The following is a 24,559-nucleotide window of genomic DNA, read 5'->3' on the forward strand; positions in this document are numbered from 1 at the left end:
TAGGTACTACATACCTGGGTGACATTTACAAAGGAGATAATTGGATGTCCTTCCAGGATCTTAAGGAACAATATGCTCTAGCAAACACACATTTCTTCTGTTTTCTTCCGGTAAGACTCCCAGAATATAACTGCCTAGAGGCTAAGATACTAATGGGGTGTCTGCGAAAGACCAGATATACCGATCCTTGATTACTCATGTTTGAAGCACTCTGAAGGCCACTACTGCTTCCACAGACTTACTCATATTTAAGTCGCAGTCTAATATTTTCAGAATATAAACATTTTAAATTCTATCTATTCACAACAAGATCATTGTTTTTACTTATGGACCCGATACTGCTGAAAAGTAATGGCAACACCAGTACGCCTGGCTTATTTTAGTCCTGTTTTCATTATGTGATATTTCTAGAAGCAGTAACTGTTTTCACAGAGAGGCACTCAAATAATTATTGTGATCATGTATATGTGAGAGAGTGTCACTGGAAGTGTCACACATTTGACAGACTGTCAGTGTCACTCATACGCCAACTGGAACCATAAAAACGTCAGACATAACCGGTCCGAAAACGTGGCAGCTATGGTTCACCCCTGCTTCCTGAATTTGGGAAGACAGTAATCTGAGGTCACCAAACGTTTTGTTTATGCCAACTTTAGTAGGAAAACATATGCTTTCTTGCACAGCGCAACCCTCCCCCCCCCCCCCCCCCCCAATAAAAAAACCCACTAACTAGCTACATTTTGTTTATTTCCTCAACCACAAATCCTAGGGATGGTACATTTACAAACTCCAAGAGGCTGGGAGAAACTGACGCATATATCGCGTGGACAGTGTATACCTTTTGTGAAAAAGATTTGTATATGAACGGTAAAGCGCGAGCTATACCAAATATAAAACAAAGGGCTTAGTAACCAAATAAATAATAATAATAATAATAAACTGGATTCCTTAGTGTCCATCGTGGAAAATGTAACAAATCTATACACCTAAGATGGCCGCTAGCCGTGGACAACTATTTTGAGCGCGCTCTAGTGGCCCGATATACCAGTCGAGGGGGCGTCCTGAGATCCTGACCTCTGCAAAATGGCAGCCTCCTCAAAGTGCGAGCTCCTAAGACCGGCTGTCTGGAGGTGGGCAACTAGGGCGCCTTGTTTTCGGTCAGCCCTGCACACCGAGGTCGCTGAGGCCCCGAAGCCTCCTCCCAGCTCGTTATATCCTCCAGTTGTGGCCTCATTGACCGCACGAAGCAAGGCTTCTTCGCAGCGGCGACGGGAAGAAGAGCGGCGGCTGGTGCACGCTGCTGCGTCTGTCAGCGAGCGGATACGATTGCTCACTAAGCTGCAGAGGCTGAAGTTTGTAGTCTACCCGCAGACCTTCGCTTTGAACGCGGATCGCTGGTACCAGGACTACACAAAGACGGCCTTTCTGTCTGGTTTGCCCTCTGGGACTTTCCCGGAGACCCCCGGGCTGGATCTGAACGAGCTAAGGTCGCTCGCCTGCGACGCCCTCTTGCAGGAGACTTTCTACCTGAAGAAGCACCGGCCATTCCTCCTCCGTACGCAGGAACACACCGCCCAGCCCTTCCTCACTGGTCTAGTGTCGGCCCTGCGAGCTGAGCTGGTCCGCAGTAACCCGTTCCTTCTCACCTCTCATCTAGGTACACTTTGTTTACTTCTGCTTTAAGGAGCTGGAAAACGGCTTACATTCCACTGTTACGGAACACCCCGAATTGTTGGTCAAAACGTATTGTTTCGACCGGATAGCAGTTGTATATAATGTAGGTTGGAACATGTACTTCAGGACCGAAAGGCTTTTGTCGAACATGCCCATGTTTTATTAGTTTCATCCATGTGATCCTTAGCACCCTAGTGATGAATGGAGGTTAGCGAGACGTGTGATGGAGCTGCTAAATTGTCCGTGCGTGATATTTCTATGCTTAGAAGTGTGCCTCTGCGTGACATTTATACACGCCTGATACTCAATTCTGGGGGGTGGGGGAGGGAATTTTAGTACTTAGCTCCATGTAATATTGTTATCTTGTTGCAACTTTTTTGTAATGACCTAACCACTTCTCTCTGGTCTAGTACTCCTCATGACAAGCGTACAAAGTTATTATTTTATTTTGGTGTTGCTGGCTGCGCCGGCCTGTGGTCTTGTTTGCTGGATATGTCACAGAGAAGTAATATTGTAGTTCACAACATTCTTCACAAAATTAGTATCACTGTAGCATACACAACCCTGGAATCTTTAATAACGGTAATACTTACTGAGTTTATTTTAATGACCACATAAACTAATGTTCCGTTTGTGGCCTCCGTCTTCCCCAGAGAGCATTTGAACTTGTCACGGTAAGCATTAAAATGCTTTTCAAAACTGTTATTCCGGGTCGCTATCTTGAACGAGTACTTGGCTACCAACATCACAGGGGATAGGTTGGTTCCTCTACGTGCTGGTTTGCTTGTTATTTCTACATCTCCTTTCTTCAGTGACGGTAGGAGTCGCAATAGTGGTGTCCATTCTGTTCCACGGGCATGGTTGCCTTAATACATTGTCCCAAAATCAATGGAAGTAGGGACACAGTGAGTACTACAGAAGTGTGTATTCTCATACGTCCACCAAAATGACGATTAGTCCACTCAGTAGTAGCTGGCAGTGCAGCAAACATTTTCCTAGCTTTTTTTATAGTGTGGATAAAGCACTCAAAATTGCCATTGTGATCCAAGCAAATATTTTATTTTACAGAGTTGCCTTTTTCTTAATTCTCACATATGAGTGCACCTTCAAATGTGTGAGTTCGCCATTCCTGCTGTACAAAAATACCCTTTTGTTTGATTAAATGGACCAAACTTTTGCTCCATGTATAATAAACATGTTGTCCCCATATAGCTTACACATGATCCATAACTTGCCTCTTACTTTATTAATAACATTGCCATCAGGGCAGGAGTGTTTCTCAATTTGTTTAAACACTCTCTTTTAATAAATATATTACTCAAGCATGATGTGGTAGCGCACTCCCATTTACTGACAGTAAGTTTCTAAGAAACAACCAAAAACCTTCCCATTAACTTGCAGCTTTAATGATAAAACTATATAGTGCTTTAACAATAATCTGTGAAAATTGGGTTTCAGAAAACACTTTTATCAATAGCACATCAAGTAAAGTGTTCTAATTTGTTTTCACCCTATTAAAGTATTTTTTTCCTCACAAGTATAAAAACTAGGCTTTCACAACTACTGAAATATATTTTGAAATGTTTATACAGTTGACTTGGTTATGTAAATGTTGCGTGTTAGGAAAACCCTGACACTATATCCTTTCATTTCACACTCTTTGTACAGCAAATCAAACAGTTCACCTTACAAACTCCTGGAACGTTGCAGACGGAAGGAAAATTAATTGTAAGATGACAAATTGCCTTTTTACCTCTGAACACAGAGCAAATGTGACAAGATAATACGATTTAAAGGCGTCTTTATTGCTTTTTACTTTCTTATTGAACAGAACACCTGTTCTTTGTCAACTTGCCAGTAAGGGTGAGTAGGTCCTAAAAATAGTGTCAGCAAGACCAGATCCTCGGGGCCTGCGTACGTTCCCAACATGTCCACCACTAGACAGCTCCAAAACTCTGATAGAAATATCACAGAGAGAGTCCAAGCGGGGGAAAAGGGTATGAGGAAGGGAACAGCTGGGAAGGAGACCTGTAGGAAGCAAAAGGTTAAACAACACAATATCAAAATATTATCACATTGACTTTCACTAGACTATGGTTCTAAGCGTTGTCCTACTGTAACCATGGATAACTTTAGAAAGGACTATAACTAGACCTCAAGAAACTCTGGAAAGGAATCAATGGTTAATACAATGTTTCATATGAACCTTTTATGAAATGTCACATACTGTCTAGAATAATGTTTCAGAACAAACATTGCATCTGTACATAAGGACAAAAGTAATCTGAAACATTCCTTGGAAAACAATAGGAATAGTACTAGGGGCTTAATATGCACAAAGGATGTAACATCTTGAAGGTAGCATCTTTGCAGAAAATTTAAAGGCCCTGGAATAAATGTGTGCACTTCAGGAAACACCATACATCAAAGTTTCGATTGCCATGAAATGATCGCGCCCACTGTTAGTGATCTGAACACCAAGTTTTAAATGTGGGAAATGAATCGTGCACACTACTGATTCTGACAAGGTTATACAAATGCCATGAAATGATCACACACTCTGTAAGTGATCTGAACATTAAGGTTTAAATGTGGGAAATGAATCGCGCACACTGCCAATTCCAACAAGTATATGCAAATGCCATGAAACGATCGGGCAAGCCTTTGCTGATCTGAACACCAAGATTTACATCAGAGCAATGATTTGCGTACTCTGAAAGTTTCACAAATAGGCCCCAGAACTCAAGAGTCTCTTAGAACGGGGTCGGGGGCCCAGCCCGACCTCTGTCTTACCACCCTGCTCAAGGATCACCAAGAGAATGTGGGGCAGGCCTGGAACGTCAAGGTAGGCCTCCTGAACAGGCTCTCAGGAAAATGCTGCTGCCTTGCACCAGGAACTCTGAATAGTGTGCAGGTGGAGCTGGGCTGGCTCCCTTATATAGAGTCTGGCCCAGCCCACAACCACACATAGTCATGCTGCAGAGAAAGCTTCTGGAAGGTCTAGAAGGGGACCACACCCTAACACACTCAGCAAGTCTGCAGCAATATCTTGCAAAAGAATAGTTATTGCAAACATCGTTAATAGTGTTTTTCAAGGTTAAAGTCTGCAATGCAAAAGGTTAACATACTGCATATAAACACAATGCATGAATTATGCTCTTGCATAAAGGCTGTTTTTTTGCATTTTTGCCACCCGTAGAGCGCGTACTGTCCTGATGTTGACAAATAGCTCCACCTGATAAAAATATGACTCGACATAGCGAGTGGGCAAGTATATTTTTCGAGGCTTGAAAGTCATATTGTTTACATTTTTGATCACAGCAAGGACCCGCCGCACCAGGAGCTATTATCTGCAATCCCATGCACCATACAGGATGCTGGAATTGTATACTGGACAGAGCTATTAAATGTCAAATTTCAGCAGCACGGAAGCAGTGTGGTTCAAAGACCTGCGGAGGTGGCAGATAGTGCAACTGCAGTTTTAATACATTTCATAAACCGGGCAGATAGCTGAGCTGAATCGCTTCTCAGACAGGCTTCTACGGCGGTCTAGCAATACCCTAAAATACTTTAATGCATCAACAACTTCAATGCCTTCCCCTCAATAAACAATGCCCCCTTTTTAGGGTCGAGCCTGCGTTGCATGCGTATCGCAGCGAGATGCTTTAGTTATTAGGAAAGGGCTCAGAGCCCTGTCAACATCACGTCAGTGTTTTTTATTGGTTTGTGGGCTTGCCTATTAAAATCCGCTTGCTTTCATTAGTCGAAGGCATGCACACGTCATGCCTTTTCCGGTGGCTAGCCCTCCTCGAGCGCATCGACCAAGTACAGAAAACATGCGAGGGTCGCTGTTTTCTGGCTGGCTATTGGACTACTTTTTCTCTATTTTACTAGCGCGATTTCGCTTGGCAGAAGTCGAGCGCTTTACACAATTAATTGCACTTTTTCGGTTACGTACATAAATACACTTTTGCCGATAGGTGAAAAGTCGGGTTAGGAGTTTACAACGCTATCAGCTCTAACAAGAGCAAACGCGAGACCCGTTGCATTGCAAATGCTTGTTTCAGTTTGCAGGAGATTATCATTATCTTTGTTTTTGTTACATTTATCTTCAGGTTATTGGTCCTGCAGTAGCTGGTGAGCGCATTAAAGGGTCTCTATAGGCCAGTCGACTTTGGGTCCATGAGGACTGTATCATCTGCATACTGGAGTTGTTGAACTTTGAGGTTGGCCCTTTTTGGTGGGAATGCCCTTACCATCGCAAGATGACCTGGCAAGTCAGCCAAATACTGGTTGAATAATAATGGTGCCACTGCAGCCTTTGTCAAGATTTTATCCGTGGTGGTCTATCCAGAGCTGTTATTTTTACCCAGGAGTCAGAATTGTCTTTCAGTAAATTTTGGAGAATGCCCCAGGTCTTCAGTTTTGACCAGAATGTTGATCTTGAGGCACTGTCAAATGCTGTTTGGAGGAAGAAAAAAAAAAAAAAAACAGCACAATGCACACACAGCCACTGGTCCAGTACTTTCATAATGCAGGATTGCTAACATCGCTTCCTTGATCGTCCAAATGTTCACTCACATAGGTAATCATCCACTTGGTCTTGGAACATACTAATTTGTCCACAATATGCTCTTTGTCGTCCTTATCACTTCAAGGCAGCTATTAAACCTAACAAGAAATTGGGGAACAGCAATGTATTAATTGTAAGCAACTTTCCTCATGACAAGCACCTCTTTTTATGACCTTACACACTTGAATTATCAAAACCTTATATTGACCCGGTGTCCAATTTTTTCAGCTCTTCCATACTTATACCTCAAAGACTTCAGTATATACGTTTCAGGTGCCTATCGGTTGCTCAATGTTTTGTCAAGCATACCGAGTTAATTTCAGTGCTTGTGTGTGTGATTCATTTTATTTAATCAACAGTTAAAAACACAGCACGACCCAGAGCTGTACCTAAATCTGATTATTGCGTTTGTTCTATGGTGTTCCCCATTCTGTATGCAGTGCCCAGTAAAACCAGTGTGAAAACACACTTGTTACACACATACATGTGAGTTCTGGAGCCCAAGTATTTTTTTTCTTCCCAGAAAACTGTCACTGGTTTCACAACTTTTTCGAATTGCTTTCATGTAAAATCGCTGTTAGCATACTGAACAAGTCTCAATCGAGAAAGACAATGGCGAGGGAGCTCTCTGCATAGATGCTCCAGTGTGTAAACCTGGTATGTTCCTTGTGTATAGGAATTACTCGTCTGTTGTTTTGTGCCCCTGATAACATGCAGTCAGTGTGTTCCTCTCCAGGTAGTATCCACTTGGTGGCAGTCTTCTTCAGAATAATGCTCTTCACATTTTAAAAGGGCGGCTGCAGTCTTCGAATGTTTTAGTCGCACTGTCTCACTCTCCACTTGTCCTTGGCTGGCTCAGCACAATGGTTATTGTTTAAGCAGGGACATGGAGAAAAGGGGGATCCACTCCAGCACTTGGATAGGCTTCTGTGTCATTCCTTCCCCTAGTAGTTAGGACTAAGCCTCTTTTAGCATCCTGCGAAACTCACCTTTAAAATCATGAGTTTGCACAAGTTTGTTTTGTTGAATGAGTTTCAGCAATGCACCTAGGATTTGCTGGTATGAAATGGCATGCATGGCTTTCTTCTGAAATCAACAAACAGGCTGCACTTTTTTTTTTTTTTAGAGACGTGGGGTTGAGAGGGCATGTTGTTTTGTCTAGGTTGTGGAAAGCTTACCAATATGCAGAGCAGAGTCACTTCTCAGTGAATTGTAGTTCCCATGCCTTAGCTTAAGCTCTACAGGCCTTTTCCAGAATCAATACTGCTTAAATATATTTACAGTTTTAACAGTTGCTCATTTGACATTATCTACAAATCTTTGCAAAACATATCAACAGTGGGTCAGTAGCATCTCACTGTGCTCATTGAATGAGAAGGGAAGTAAGCCATACTTTTTAATGGAGGCATGTTGGTTGTATGCCTTTACATACGTGAAGTAACCCAAGCCTGTGATCGATGGTGTATTTGCTGGTACTAAGCTTAAAATATAATCTTAACATTTGCTTCCACAGGATAATTTAATGTTTTGTTTCCGTGTAGAAAAGTCCCACATATTATGTTGATTCCTTTTCTTAGATCTGAGACCAAATGTTAACTTCTACTGGATGCGAGGTGAAACTGTTGTGCCTCGAGGGCATCGAAAGGGCAAGGTTGACCCAATCAGATTTCAGATAGATGACAGCCCTCATAGCCAAATTCGTGTGCCTCAACAATTAGATCCGGTAAGAGTGCTTTTCTTTCTCTTTTTAACCAGCTTATGTTAATCAGTGGTGTGCTTCAATGGAGTTTGTAATTGCGACGACTGCCTTGGTTTTACTCACTATGCAACAAAACAAGCAACTTTGCAACTTCATCATCCTGCGCTTTATATATGTGCAGCATATTTTAGCTGAAGAACGTAACATGAACACTAGAGGAACCATACTGTCTGCATGAAACCACTATCAATATCTTGAATCTGAATCACTTACCAACACAACTGCATTCATTATTTGAGCACTTAACTTTGCATGGCTGTCCTCACACCTGTTCCTCGATGTGCCCAGTAATCCGTCCACAGTATGTTTCTAATTTCTTTAAGATCAGGTGTTCGATATGTTACTCAACTCCCGATTTGCAGATAATCGTGTCAGACAGAAGGAAAACCAGCAGCAGGGACATTTTAACTGGTGAATTGGCATGTGATCACACAGTAAGGCAGATAATCCACAAAATATATAAATGCAGGCACTATGTTTTTGGGGGAGGGGCAATGAACAGAGGATGCTCCATGAAACTGACTGCTTTCATGTGATTGGCTAATAATAGATAGATAGGCATGCCACTTAAGATGATGATGATACTTTTGTCATGGTAGCACTGTTTATGTGACATGTAGAAAACCAGATTGTTAAACAATAGGGAAGGGAGGCTACAGGCATCACGTGAGCTGTGGTTAAGCCCCTATAGAGTCAGAACTATTTAGCTAATATCAAGTAAAAGATGAGCTTCATCTGAACGGTTGTTGGAACAACTGATTATCTTGACACCTCTTATATGGGGGAAAGCTGCAGTAATTTTGGCTAACTTTTTGCCAATTTGGATTCAAAAGAGCACCGTATGCTAACACAATGAGCTACAATGGAATAGTCCATAGATTGCTAGCATTGTGATACATCTAAAGTGGAGAAAGCAGAAACAATGTTCCTATTCAATGAATTTTTAAGACATGCTTTATCTAATATGCCTATATCCTATACCTTGAGAAATAGGAGCGTTCCTCGAAACACAGGTTGGCTGTTCTTTATACAACTTTTCTCTGCTGATGGTACATACACAAACTTCAATAAAGGAACGTTTATGATGACCTCTATATAAGTCTTCAGTCGAATTTGTGATCTGTGGTATATGATTGCTTGAAAGGTCTCCAATAGGATTATGTGGATTTAGAATGCGCAATTGGGGTTTGGTGAAGGCACTGGACACTCTTTACTTGCCGGAATTGTGTTTTGTATGAGAAAGAAGCATGTCACAATTTGCAAAATAGGAAAAATGCTTACAAGGCATCAAAATGAAGAAAGTCCTATACAGTGCTTATCTGTGGGGTACAATGGACCAGGACCAAAAAGCTCTGACGCCTACCAACAGTGGAGTTAGGTAAGATATGGGTTTGCCATAGATGTTAAGAGTCATGGATGACGAGAACTTCTACTCATCCTAGTTAAAAGGTTTCCTTTCAGATAGAAGCTTCACTCCACTTGAAATTGCGAGGTACTTTTTCACAGGTCTTCAGTGTTCTCTGCTGTAATTGGCAAAGCACAAACCAGGAAAATATAGATTATGAGCTTTCTTCTTCTAGTAATCTCAACACCTTGTTCCAGTCCTTCAGAGATTGACAATTTTCAATGTTCAACTTCGAGGAGAAGTTCAATAACTTCTTCCATAGTGCTCCTGACCACTTTTAGTTAGGTCCAAAGCCAAATGTTTAGTATCAGCCTTTTTGATTGCTCTCTTCCAGGCTGACACAGCTCCCACTAACCTCCGAATATTCCACACTCTTTGGAATCAGGAAGAATCTAATTTCAGTAGCCCTGAAGTAGCTTTCAGAGCTTGATACTGAGGGGAAAGCTTATCACCTGCTCTCCACAGTCCTTCACCAGGTAGATGCAAATTCTTTCAGCATGCTGGTGGTCTATTCTCTTCCTCGATCCCAATTACCTCATTCCCTCAGAATACTTTACAAAAGTTTTAAAGGGTTAACTCTTCTTTAGTTAATAACACTTCAGATAATTAATTGTACGTTATCCACTATGCTTGCCTAGGACGTTTGTTCCCACCCTCTGCAGAGAATGGCTCTTCTCAGTCTTTATCCTTTGCACTCAAAGGGAGCAAGTGTTATGAGCCCTTTTGAGAGGCAAGATGTTCTGGGTGCATGCTGAGCTGATAGGAAGCCTTATGTGTCAAAAATCATTTGAAGCATACCTCTTGCCCACAGTGCTTCAGGGATGAAAGACGCCAGCTACATTTAAGACTTGCGTAGACAGAAATGATTAAGGTACCAGCTTACACAGGTAAAATCTATAAGCATGAACGTCATCACTTTTTATCAGAGTAAATAATACAAATCACACATGCACAATTTTTCCATACTTTATCAACTGTGAAAATTAGGTTTCTCCAAGTGTCTTAACAAGTTAAAATATAGATACTTGTGCTCCAACGTAAATTGTCAATTTAGCAAAACATGGCTCTACGCACATTTTACACTTTGAATTGCAATTAAGCAATCATTTTACTTTACTTACTAAAGAGCTGAGCGGAGTTCATTGAAAACTGACAAGCATTAAATATGGCATTTTAAATACAAACAGGTTTTTTTTTTTTTTTTTTTTTTTTTTTTTTTTAAATATACAGGCCTTTTTTGCCCTTTTATCAAGGCTGTGTAAAGCTTGTGCTGCAGTCTTTGCTCCAGGTGGTGAACACCCTAGTCTATGACCTACTGAATGCCACACTGACCCCCCCATTAAAGGCGTCCTGCACAGCACGTCTCATCCAGGGTCGAAGGAAATATGATTTCCTTTACCTCCCATCCATTCTGATGGAACTCACTCTTGGCTCCCCTTGACAGCCCACACCATCTACAAAATCAGCTGCACCATCTACAAAGTTATCCTAATCATCACCCAACTTATTTTGCAGACTAGTGCACCATCTCTAGTTGCTCTCGGCACACCTGCAGCCAGGTCGCCATCCGACTGAAGACTAAGAACTGTATTAAAAAAAAAAAAAAACGAAAAAAACGAAAAAGTTAAAGCGAGACAGCAGGCTTTTTCTGTCTATGCAGTCAGGAACAGGAGCAACATCCTTGCTTCCAAAAGAACTGCCTCAATGCTGCTCCAAATTAGGGAAAAGTTGAAGACTCAATGCTTTACAGAAACCTACATCACAATGCCGTAGTCTTATAGCCAGCAACCCTTTTTTATTATTTGTTGACAGTATGACTGCATTTGACCCTAGACAATATCCTGCTGCCTTTCTGGCTAGGTTTGTGCTATTCATTATTTGTATAATACTTCCATACAGATGAAAGTGAAGAAAACATCTGTGGCTTACTTTTACAATTTGGCCTTTGTGCGACTTGTACTCCGCTTGTACATCACAGCTAAGTTACCAAAGTGCTAAATATGTCAGTTTAGTTACAAAATCGATTTTTGGTTCTGAGGAAACACACACAGTTGGCAGCTATTTGGCAGACCACGACTGCCCAGAAGGTAAAATCAGTAATGTGGAAATGTTTAAATCTACTTGTCCATGGGACAAAATGCAACAGAAATCTTAATGTTATGTAAGACAATCAACTTGTCCCACCTATTGTCAATTCAATTATGTAGGCTGTCATAGAAACAATAATCGGGTTTTGCTTTAATAAAACTGACCAGCATTTGCAATGATTTGTTAACCTGTTAAAGTAAAGCTTGACTTTATTGTTGAGAAAAGTGATATTCTCCTTAAGTACTGAAACACAACAAAAAATTACTTTGATACACTTACTTCAGGTATAGTAGTTTGGATATAGTGGTCCAAAAATCAAGCTGCAGTATATGTGCACATCCTTCCATTTTGGCTGGATGTGGAAATTTGTACCATGGAAGCATCATGCTGCCAAAATACTGTGGACCAAAATATAGACTCTGGAGTTAAGAATAGTAAATGTTTACTTACCAAATTACTTTCTCAATATTTTGGGCCTCAATATTTTGTGTATAATATTGTGGTAGCACAATATTCTGAAGTCAGAATTAAGGGGGAGTACCTCACTCTTGTAATAAAAAAGAAATGGATAAAACATTTTGTGCAGTTGGGGAGGTGCTGTCTGTCTCGAGGCGCCTGGCCTGCTTCCAGTCTAATTAGTTCTTGCCCTTTTGTCTTGCCTTACTAACATACTCACTGCACATACATACAACCCAACTGCAATGACACAGACTCCTGGGACACACACACACGCACACACCCACTGCTCAAACATTGCACACACATTACACTACAGGTGCATATACTGATGCATCACTTACTGCACATACACACAACCCCATGCAGGCACACACTCCCGCGCAGACATACACACCAACTGTAGATAGACCCGGTCACTTCCTGTTGACAAGCACAACCCAACCCAACCCACCCCTTCCCAGGGTAGACATAGACACATTCTTGTGCCGATACATAACCTCTGTGCAGACACACCCACTGCACATATACATGCCCTGCACAGACACACATACACATCCTGCAGAGGCACACCTACATCATGCACAGAAACAGAACTCCTGCAGACTAGCAACACATACCCTGTACTTTGACACAGAGAGGGTAACCTCCCCCTCCCAAACGCAGAGATTCTTCCTCAACATAAATGTGCTTGCACAACCTGGTGAGACTTGCATGCCCTACACACACACCTCACACTCCCCTCCCTCCCCCCATGAGCAGCAATGCATCAGGTCTGTCCTCAAGCAAACCAACTGCCTATACACATCTCAAACAGTAGAGGTGGCTGCTTGGATTAGGCGATGGCATGACCCAGTTACACAAAGTGCTGGTACGAGGGTGGGCTGACCTGCCAAAATGTAGATGAAGATATAAGAAAGGGGGGAAGGGTCAGTCACGCTCAATCTCTGCTATTGGTGGACTGACCAATAACTCAATCCAGCTAATGTGGGATGGACTAGGCTGCACCAAAGATTTTGGGGCCAGTACTCAGCTGGTTGACAGTTGGCCCAGTGCTAGTCGGGGGGAGGGGGGGGAATACTATGTGTTTGCATTATTCCTTTGTAGCATCTATAAACATACATCAAATTTGCTTCTAAAGCTGCATTGAGCAATAAATAATATTCTGAGCTTCAGCTTCCCCTCTCCCCCCGGACCCCATATGCATTGTAAACAATGATGGCCCGTCACAGACTCCACTGCACAGTTCAGTGTGCAGTGTTGCAGGGAACATCTAACCTGCAAATTCCCATTGTGTTGCAGTCTGCTGTAGCCAGTTTGTGATGCTTTTTACTACCTAAGTAGTCCGACATGACTGTGCTAATAGACCAGTCACACAGCTTACGGACAGACTGGTGGCCTTGATCTGCTCGGCAGCGTGGGCAACGTCATTTTTACATTAGGCAGTGCCTAACTGGAAAGGTTTGCATAGCATGTGCCTAAAGTGGACCTGATTGGAGCAGAGATACTGCCAGCAAAGAAACCTGTATATTTCCAAAAAGGCTGGAAGAAGCCAATCATTTTCAATTTGAAGGATGCACGTTCTACAAATGCATTGGAAATACAAATGTATGTTGCAGAAGGGGAAGGGTTCCAAGGAAGTTTTTGATTATGTGGCATAGATGTCCAGCGTGGGACCATGAGAGCAGGTCAGAATCCATGGCCAGACGTTCAAAATTACCATTGACTATCCAAATTAGTTTCAATGAGATTAAACCATTATTTGTTTATTTTATGTGATAATCCTGGAAATCTAGGATGGGTTTGGCCCTCCTTCGCACACTTTCGACAACCTTAGTCTCTTTGACAAACTGCAGAGCCTTAAACAGCCAATGCGTGTTTCAATTTTGGTTTGCAAATGACGCAGCTTTTTAGTTTGTTAGCCTAAAAGTGTAGATGTGCACAAGATTCACTTACATTTACTTCTTATCAGTGAATATTTTCAGAGGTGTGAGAAGAGGGTGTTTCAGGGTGGAAATGCCCTGTGAAGTTTGTATACACCCACAAAATAATACAGGGTGTATTCACAAATCTTCCCCCTTCCCATTCTTATCGTGGACATGGCCAAATATTTACTTGTATCAAAGGTCAGACTAAATCTGTGTCCAGGGTGGCAGTAATTTGGTGGGATTGTAGGTAGGGTGACCAGATCTTAAGAACCAAAAACCGGGACATTTTGCAAAAATTGGACTATGCTTTTACATCAGAGGAGTGCCACAGAATGGCAGCGCTCATCAACATCGGAACACAGAAGAGAGGTTAAGAAATCAAATGTAATTTTTAAAACCAGCATCATACATGTTAATTAAATTGTATACTTAGAACAGCTGCTAACTCGCACAGCTTTATAGCACCTTAATAAAAGGCCTGTCACTGTTTTCCAGTGCCCTTTGATCATCCTCATTAAAAACTGGGACACGAGCCAAATTGGCCAAAATGTGCCCGGACAGCTGGTGAAAAAAAACTGGACTGTCCTGACAGGTCCGGGACACCTGGTCAACCTAATTGTAAGGAATGAAATTTTTCCGTTTGGCTAAAGAACAAAAAGTTTTAAAGTGCAGCTGCGCTGAATTTACACCAGAGATCGAAGTGCAAAAAGGGGGGTAGGCCTCAATACAGGTGCAATGGCAAAGTTGTTTGTGACTGATACTAGAAAAGGCAGAGCGTTCTTTACTCCGATTTTAGGTGTAGTGTCTTCTGTATCAGAGTACAGGATTGATGTGCAGTGGAAGAGCTCCGTCAAAATTTGCCTTCATATTTGTTAGTCTATTTTTTTGAACTGCTGACTTTTGGTTAGGGCCCAGCACTTTGTTCAACCTGGACAAATGCAATTCAATACAAAATCTTTTTCCATACTTGGAAAATACATGGAACTTGCTTACTTTCACTCAAGCATTATGTCCCATATCTTACTAGGCAGCCTACATGTGTGGGGAAGTATATCCATTTCCTTTTTTTGGCTGTGAGCACACAATGTTGCAGCTTGGTCCCCCTTTACTTTATTTTAATGTCTAATTGCCCCTTGACATTAAATCTTCTTGCCCCTGACAGAAATCAACATGTCTCGGATGTTGGTCGATATGAATTCCCCAGCCCTGTAAAATACTGGAGTGGGGGAAAAAAAACAGATCGAAATGGTAAAACATTATTTTTATTTATCTATTTATTTAACACCTCACTTGAGCTACCCATTCTTGTTTTATGTAATATACAACAATGTCCTTTGGGGATTGATTATGATACATACATTGCATTTAAAATACGCTTTTTGTGGGGTAAGGGCTGCCAACCCCTAATTTCCAAGCACTAGGATTACAATGTACATGCCTTCACTTAGGGCAACAGTTGTATCTACCAATGCATAAGAACTCCAGGGTTGTGTATTGTTAGCTGCTCAGTTGACTTTTAGACTGTTAAAAGAGGGACCAGATTGTGAGGCGGTGAACACCATTTGGTGAAAACGGTGAGTATCGCCTCAAGGAATCTGAACAAATAGAGCAGAAAGCCAGCCAAAATCCAGGTTGCTAAAGTTTGTGAAACACCCTACTAAATATGTAGGAAGTTTACAACCTCCCGGAACTGTAGAGGAGGTGGGTGGGTTAGCTGTAGGGCCTGTGTGCCTGTGTTGCTATTAAAAAAATAGCAGAAATGCATACTGTTGCTCTCTAGCCCCCCCCCCCCCCCCCAAAGTACCCCCCCCCCCCCCCCCCCTCCATGGACCGTTGACAAAATGTATCAGATTTGCAATTAGTGAGGGAACGCTATATATTGCATTAAAAGTTTGGTCAAACATGTTCATCCATAACTCAGTTTAGCCCGCCAGTATTAGGTGTTATGAATGAGGAATGCAACCCCCCCTTTATGGACCAGCCAACTTGTCTGCCTAGATGTCTGCAGTGGTTGAAAGAACAGAACTTTAGGACTTTATGCATATTATGTGCCTGGTGATTATTATCTTTTTTTTTTTTTTTTTTGCATTTGTTAAATTGTTTCTGGAATTAAACAAATCTGACTAGTTCTTTGTTTACCTGTGCATTTCCTTTTAGTTTGTACCTCTAGACCATTCAGTCACAGAAGAAATCCCAGTCATTACTGTTGGACCAGATAAACTTCCACTATTTAAAAGACAATATGAAAATACCATATTTATTGGTAAGTAGTTATTTTCTCTATCTAGTACCTACTGCACGCACTGAACTTACATTTGTGTTATTGGATACTATTTTTGTCTACTCTGATTGTTTTATCACCGTAATACCCATGACACACAAATTAGAGACTTTGCATCACTTGCTTCTGGGGCAGACAAGTTCGAAAGTTTAGCAAAACTAATTGTTGTTTTTGCTGTGCTTCTTGTTCATAGCTAATGCCCCTTTTAGGTCTGTGCTGTCTCGAAGAGACATTTTGTATCTACTTTGTGGGCTTCAGACAGCCCTGAGGCTTCCCATTTTCTAGCTCCATTGTTGCTCTGCTATTCTTTCTCCCCATTTGCCCATGCATGCATTTGCCTTGCATCTTCTTGTGATTACGGCTCCCAGAGAGCACAGACCAATTACACTTTCCCTCCACTGCTCTTATTTCATGATCATTTTCTGAAATTCTTTTTTCTTTCTTTTTAAAGCCCACCTAAACACTGGGTGTGTATTCACGCGCTCTGAGCGCCGCACCGTTTCATGATCTTATCCTGTTTTCTTGTGCGTTTTCTCATTTTGTCACCGGATGGTGTATTTACATGCTCCGAGAACCATGCCATTTCATCTTGTTTTCATCTATGTATACTCCCTCTGCCATCGGCTTCTTCTTTCTTTCTCCTCTATTACTACCTAACACAGAAATGTAGGCACATTTTCCTCGCTTGCATTAGTGCCATTTGGAGGACCATGGGATGCCTCCACCAGGCAGGGCTCTGAGTCTTCTTGGTGGAGCCTCTGAAGCTCCCTTTTGGCCATCTGGAGGTACACGTAGGGTATAGAAGCAAACATCACCACATAACACGCTCAGCACAGGACTCCAGCACCCATGTCAGCCTTGCTCACGCAGTGCAAAAGTTCAGAAATAGATAGTAAAAGTTCAATGAAGTTGTTTTCCCTGTAACTATTCTTAAACTGAACGTCCACCCTCACTGTCCCACCTACATAAACTGAAAACTGACACAGCAACTGCAAAGGACAGATTCCACGATGCTTATCAGCGATGTGATTTACCAGCAGGCGGCCTTTTTGAAAATCCGTCCCACTCCATGCCTCAGCTGAGACCACTTCATGCCACCCATAGCGAGTCCTGTCCGATCACGAACCCAGGCCCGGCTCGTCCCATTGGCTTCATAAATCCTGCCAATGAAATCTTTGTTTTAATCCTGACCTTGGATTCACAGCTAATAAACAAGAAAGGCATTGATAAATTGCAACACAAACTGTATGCAGCTGATGGAGGGGACGTTTCTGCCCAGCACTTAACAGCATCCTTTAATTCCAAGTCTGTGAACAGCAAGTCAAATACTTAGTTGGTGTGTGAAAATGTAAAAAAGTAAGGCTTGCGTTAAAACATGTTTCAGAGCATGCAAGGGCTCCGTGGAAAGGCAGGTCACTCAAGACATCATTTCTATGCACTTTTATGAACTTCCAAGAGCCTGTAAAGCAGTGCATTCCCCCAATAATGGCTATTGTTATCATTAATGGCCCTAATTGGAATCTCACAAAGGTATCCAGCCACATTGTTGTAATTGGGCAAGCAGAGCTGTGCTGGTGGCCAAAGCACTGCTCAAAAGACAGCAGACAGTGATTTTAAATGTCTCCACACCGAATACCAAGGCTGCATAGTCCAAAATTCACTCATGTCTCTTTAATCCACTGTCAAACTCTGCCTGCTCCTTTTCTCTCTTGCAAGCTCCTTTTTTCTCCCTTGTCCAGTCTTTTGGCCGTCTCTTCCTTCTTCTTTCCTGTTCGTAGGTTTTCCCATTTGTTGCTCTCAGGGAATGTCTGATAAGGAAAAATGAGTGCTGGTAGGCCGCACCGGCAACTGCAGACTCCAATTAAACACTGCCTACACTTCACAATGACAGAACATCTGGTTTAACCATGAAGTACGAGGTCTTCAGTCTTACTGGGGTTAGACATTCCAGCACACTCAATGCTGACTGTAAATTTGCCATCTTGGTGTTAGCACCATTCCTTTTTTTGTGATTTGCAGGCCTCAGTGAGGGATAGTAGTTGGATTAGCTTGCTATTGTACCAAAAGATGATTCTGAAAGGATGCCCTCAGGAGTAGGAGATTCTTGCCTGCCGAAGATGGGCCGTGACAGGGCAGAAATCACGACGTTTTTGGAGTGTTATGGCTGCAAGATCTTGATCTAACGGGGGAGTGAACTCTAAACTGGAGCAGGTGGGCCTGTCTGGTCTTGCGAAGAATGGCCTCTTTCGTTTGGGAGTCATGAACGCATGTCAGAATGTCGGGGGGGGGGCTGAATTATCTGGTCTGGAAGGACTTGCCAAGTACACTCAGTCCAACTGTATAGCCGTGTCCTCTGAGACACCCAGGATGTGGCGAAACAGGGCTCCCACGTGTAAGGAAATGCCTCCTTGGCATGGTTACCCCCTGAGTTTTTGCCTTTGCTGATGCTATGTTTTGAATTGAAAGTGTGCTGAGGCCTGCTAACCAGGCCCCAGCACCAGTGTTCTTTCCCTAACCTGTACTTTTGTATCCACAATTGGCACACCCTGGCATCCAGGTAAGTCCCTTGTAACTGGTACCTCTGGTACCAAGGGCCCTGATGCCAGGGAAGGTCTCTAAGGGCTGCAGCATGTCTTATGCCACCCTGGAAACCCCTCACTCAGCACAGACACACTACTTGCCAGCTTGTGTGTGCTGGTGAGAACAAAATGAGCAAGTCGACATGGCACTCCCCTCAGGGTGCCATGCCAGTCTCTCACTGCCTATGCAAGTATAGATAAGTCACCCCTCTAGCAGGCCTTAAAGCCCTAAGGCAGGGTGCACTATACCATAGGTGAGGTCACCAGTGCATGAGCACTGTGTCCCTACAGTGTCTAAGCCAAACCTTAGACATTGTAAGTGCAGGGTAGCCATAAGAGTATATGGCCTGGGAGTTTGTCAAACACGAACTCCACAGCACCATAATGGCTACACTGAAAACTGGGAAGTTTGGTATCAAACTTCTCAGCACAATAAATGCACACTGATGCCAGTGTACACTTTATTGTGAAATACACCCCAGAGGGCACCTTAGAGGTGCCCCCTGAAACCTTAACCGACTATCTGTGTAGGCTGACTGGTTCCAGCAGCCTGCCACAACCGAGACATGTTGCTGGCCCCATGGGGAGAGTGCCTTTGTCACTCTGAGGCCAGTAACAAAGCCTGCACTGGGTGGAGATGCTAACACCGCCCCCAGGCAGGAGCTGTAACACCTGGTGGTGAGCCTCAAAGGCTCACCCCCTTTGTTCCAGCACCACAGGGCACTCCAGCTAGTGGAGTTGCCCGCCCCCTCCGGCCACGGCCCCACTTTTGGCGGCAAGGCCGGGGGAAATAATGAGAATAACAAGGAGGAGTCACTGGCCAGTCAGGACAGCCCCTAAGGTGTCCTGAGCTGAAGTGACTAACTTTTAGAAATCCTCCATCTTGCAGATGGAGGATTCCCCCAATAGTGATAGGATTGTGACCCCCTCCCCTTGGGAGGAGGCACAAAGAAGGGTGTACCCACCCTCAGGGCTAGTAGCCATTGGCTACTAACCCCCCAGACCTAAACACGCCCTTAAATTTAGTATTTAAGGGCTTCCCTGAACCTAAAGATTTAGATTCCTGCAACTTACAAGAAGAAGAGGACTGCTGAGCTGAAAACCCCTGCAGAAGAAGAAAGAAGACACCAACTGCTTTGGCCCCAGTCCTACCGGCCTGTCTCCTGCCTTCCAAAGAAACCTGCTCCAGCGACGCTTTCCCCAGGACCAGCGACCTCTGAATCCTCAGAGGACTGCCCTGCTTCAAGAAAGACAAGAAACTCCCGAGGACAGCGGCACTGCTCCAAAAAGACTGCAACTTTGTTACAGAGGAGCAGATTAAAGACCCCTGCAAATCCCCGCAAGAAGCGTGAGTCTTGCAACACTGCACCCGGCGACCCCGACTCGGCTGGTGGAGAACCAACACCTCCGGGAGGACCCTCCGGCGACTCCGAGACCGTGAGTAACCAAAGTTGTCCCCGCTGAGCCCCCACAGCGATGCCTGCAGAGGGAATCCCGAGGCTCGCCCTGACCGCGACTGCCTGACTCTAAAATCCCGACGGCTGGAAAAGACCCTGCACCCGCAGCCCCCAGCACCTGAAGGAACGGAACTTCAGTGCAGGAGTGACCCCCAGGAGGCCTTCTCCCTTGCCTAGGTGGTGGCTACCCCGAGGAGCCCCCCCCCTTGCCTGCCTGCACCGCTGAAGAGACCCCTTGGTCTCCCATTGGAAACCTGACGCCAGTTTACACACTGCACCCGGCCGCCCCCGTGCTGCTGAGGGTGTACTTTTTGTGTGGACTTGTGGTCCCCCCCCCCCCCCCCCCCCCCCGGTGCCCTACAAAACCCCCCTGGTCTGCCCTCCGAAGACGCGGGTACTTACCTGCTGGCAGACCGGAACCGGGGCACCCCCTTCTCTCCATTGAAGCCTATGTGTTTTGGGCACCTCTTTGACCTCTGCACCTGACCGGCCCTGAGCTGCTGGTGTGGTGACTTTGGGGTTGCTCTGAACCCCCAACGGTGGGCTACCTTGGACCCAAAACTGAACCCTGTAGGTGGGTTACTTACCTGCAAAAACTAACAATACTTTACCTCACCCAGGAACTGTGAAAATTGTACTGTCCACTTTTAAAACAGCTATTTGTGTTTTATGTGAAAAGTATATATGCTACTGTAATTGTTCAAAGTTCCTAAAGTACTTACATGCAATACCTTTCAAATGAGAAATTACATGTAGAATTTGAACCTGTGGGTCTTGAAATAAACTAAGAAAAGATATTTTTCAATAACAAAACCTATTGGCTGGAATTGTCTCAGAGTGTGTGTTCCTCATTTATTGCCTGTGTGTATGTACAACAAATGCTTAACACTACTCCTTGGATAAGCCTACTGCTCGACCACACTACCACAAAATAGAGCATTAGTATTATCTCTTTTTGCCACTATCTTACCTCTAAGGGGAACCCTTGGACTCTGTGCATGCTATTCCTTACTTTGAAATAGCACATACAGAGCCAACTTCCTACACCACATATTCTTTGAGATCTGATCCTTCGGGGCATGACGGAACCCCTCTGATTCTTATGTTGTTCTGCAGTGTGCAGTTCTCAAGGTCCTCGGTATGGGCCTGCAGTTACATGTGTTGGTCCCACAAGTCGAGGATCTCCTGATGTAGCCACTCGCCCTCCTCGTTGCGTCCTGCTTCGTGGTCCTTCACGGCACGGACTCTGTTGCCAATTTTGTTCAGATTCGGTTGCACCTCTTGTAGGTCAGCTGAGAGGTCCTTTTTGACCGTCTGTTTGTAGTTGCGTAGTGATGAAAAGAGCGCCTTCATAAAGTATCTGGTCAGTGGTCCCAACTGGGGGGTCATCGGCCAGCAAGGGACCAGGACCTCAGGGCGGGGGTTTACCGTCCTCCAAGCATCCCAGAGGCTTTGTTGGCATGTTTTTTTGGCCCTGGTGGCCGCTATGGTGTCGAGCTGCAGGGGGCAGCTTGTCAGCCCTGGGCCAGACTCTGAAGGTACCGCTCTGCTGTAGCCTAGCGAGGCGTGGTGATGATCCAAGCCGAGGAGGATGAGTCCAGTCCCGTCTACGGTCCCAGATGGGAAGAGGATGCCCAAGGGCCGCCCTTAGGGAGCCAGGACCTCTGGGCAGAGGTTTACCATTCTCCAAGCGTCCCAGAGGCATTGTTATGTCTTTTTGAGAGGATACCCAAGGGCCCTTAGGGGTTCGACAGTCGAGGCGCCAAATCCATGTCATATCTGCTAATTATGCTCACTGGGGCCAGAAAGTAGAGGGCCGCCCTGTAAGTCCCCAAGACGGTAGGCCCAAGGAGGTTGCCCCCCACTGCTAAGACGAAGATTGCTAGGGAGCAGACCCCTCAACCCCCCCCCCCCCCCTTTTCCCCCCACAAATCCAGCAGGGGGCAGCCTCCCCTCTATGTGTGGTGCACAAGAAAGAGAGGGGGGGGCCAGATCCCACAAGCCCCCCCCCCTCACCCCCCTTGCTGAAGTCTGAGACAGTGCCCCCAGGCGTGCCGTGTGGTCCTTTCAAAATCTGAGCGCTCCTGGGGGTGTCGCAACAGATGATAGTCCTTTTGTACCTTCTCATGATGTGGTGTGGCCCAGGAGGGCAGTCCCAGGGAATTCCAGGGCAGATGTAGCCTGCGGGACCCAACCCGGGGCCAGATTTCAACATGGCGAAACCTCGGTCTGGCGTATGAAGGGGAGGGGGGAATGGTTTAGGAGTCCTCTTTGCCCTCGCCCCCCCCCCCCCCACCCCCGGCGCAGATTTGACGGTTGTGTGGCCCATGCTCCATCTGTGATCGCCCAGATCGCGGGGGTCAGAAACCTCCCTGGTAGGGGAGGGGAAGGACCAACCAGAAGAGACCCCCTTGGAGTCCCAGGTCTTCGGGTGACCCTCGGCTGGTCTGGACAGAGAAGAGTCTGGTAGCAGGGCCCCGGCGGCAAGCCCTCCTCTTGGGCCGGCCACATGTGGGCTGCCCTTCAGGCCCAGCCAGCTGCACCCGCCACGTTGGACGGCAGCGAGGCCAGGGCAGGTCGAGTCACGGCCCTCGGGGAGGCCATTCACAGGCCCCGGCAAGTTGGTCAGCACTGGCAGGTTCAGGAGTGTGCTGGGACTCCGGGGGCAGTCCAAGTGATAGGGCTGGCAGGGTGCGCTCTGCAGGTATGGAGACGGCAGGGACGGAGCAGCCACAAGACACGTCTTACTCGCACGCCATCTTGCCTTTCTCGGAACCACTCTGCTTTTTAAGAAGCTCTTTTGCACAAGTAAAAATAATAAATATATGTTTTTTTAATTTACCAATCCAAGTGGCACCCGTTATTTTGGATTATTATAGCGAATACTACCTACACCAAACGGTAGGTGTGTGCATGTATATTGCATGCTCATACTGAATGATGAGCTTCTGGCAGAGCTGTCTGTCCTTTGCTTCCTAATGCCGTTTTTGTGGAGCATCAGCAAAAAGCATTTTGCTTTTTCACAAAGCTGTACAGCATCACCAGAAAGCATTGGGAAAGCAACTAGATCCCTGAGGCAAGGATGTTTGGCTTTGCCAATGCTTGTCATCTCTCATGTCTTCGAGTCCATCCTACTTTGGCTCTGCAAATGGAGCGAAGTACATCCTCTCTGCACTTGATTCTGGGCTGCGTGGATGAGCAGTCAAAGGCTTATTAGGAAGGTAGTATTGCGGCAGAGACTTGGAAAGCAATAATCAACCAGCAGACATTATATTCTGCTGCCCAGCCCAGTGCTTATCTTAGAAAAAAAGGTACTTTTAATAGCACAGCAAAATGAAATACAAATACCAAATCGCACTTCTTTGGTCACCTATAGGGTTCTTGTAAAACTACGTGCTAGCACTGATACTTAAAAGCTCCACATTCAGGATCCTGGTTCAGTGGGCTAACCCAAGTAAGACTGAGGACCTCGTACTTCATGGTTAAACCATATGTTCTGTCATTGTGAAGGGTAGGCAGTGCTTAATTTGAGTCTGTAGTTGCTGGTGCTGTTTACCGGCACTCATTTTTTTCTTATCAAGCCTTACTTTTTTACATTTTCGCATACCTACTAAGTATTTGACCTGGTGTTTCTTTCTCGCTTTTAGAAGCAAAAGGTAATAGGAATGAAATAATAAAAAGTACATAAGCTGCCATTAAAAAGTCTATCTCGTTCCAACGATATGAACTGTCGAAACGCTTCTTCCTACGAGAGCGTGCAGGACAGCTACCAGGGGAAATGCTAATAATACAGTGAAATGAACATGATGGAAGAACACGGCACAGAGAAACGTGCAGTGATGCTTGGGTGACTAGCTATTCATAGACTTGAAATTAAAGGCTTCTGTTAACCATTGGGCAGAAACGTCCCCTCTATCAGCTGCATCCAGTTTGTGTTGCAATTTCTCAATGCCTTTCTTGTTTATTACCTGTGAAAACAAATATTTCATTGGCAGGATCTATGAAGCCAATGGGATGAGCCGGGGCTTGATTCGTGAGCAGGACTGGGCTCGCTATGGGTGGCGAGAGGTGGTCTCAGCAGAGGCATGGAGTGGAACGGATTTCCACCGTCCACCAAATGACAGTGCCCAGGAATCAATGAGCTCCTGTCTGGCTCTCCTACCGTCTGGTCCAGGAATGTACGCAGTACACATTCACTGTCTGAAGTAGCTGTATCCCATCTGTAGGAAGTTGGCTCTGTATGTACTATTTCAAAGTAAGAAATAGCATGCCCAAAATCCAAGGGTTCCCCTTAGAGGTAAGATAGTGGCAAAAAGAGATAATTCTAATGCTCTATTTTGTGGTAGTGTGGTCGAGCAG

At 44.6% G+C, this 24,559-nt stretch overlaps 1 protein-coding gene across 1 annotated transcript in view; it reads left to right on the top strand.

The window, feature by feature from the left end:
* Positions 1 to 1,058: 1,058 nt before the first annotated feature.
* MRPS30 (mitochondrial ribosomal protein S30) overlaps positions 1,059 to 24,559 on the top strand; it is a 33,550-nt gene continuing 10,049 nt past the window's right edge. The window contains exons 1-3 of the mRNA XM_069221573.1: positions 1,059 to 1,657; positions 7,825 to 7,970; positions 16,041 to 16,146. Of these exons, the coding sequence (XP_069077674.1) occupies positions 1,084 to 1,657; positions 7,825 to 7,970; positions 16,041 to 16,146 (826 nt within the window). The 5' untranslated portion in view covers positions 1,059 to 1,083. The remainder of the gene's footprint in view (positions 1,658 to 7,824; positions 7,971 to 16,040; positions 16,147 to 24,559) is intronic.

Source organism: Pleurodeles waltl, chromosome 1_1 (genome assembly GCF_031143425.1).
Source record: "Pleurodeles waltl isolate 20211129_DDA chromosome 1_1, aPleWal1.hap1.20221129, whole genome shotgun sequence".
Lineage (NCBI taxonomy): Eukaryota > Metazoa > Chordata > Amphibia > Caudata > Salamandridae > Pleurodeles > Pleurodeles waltl.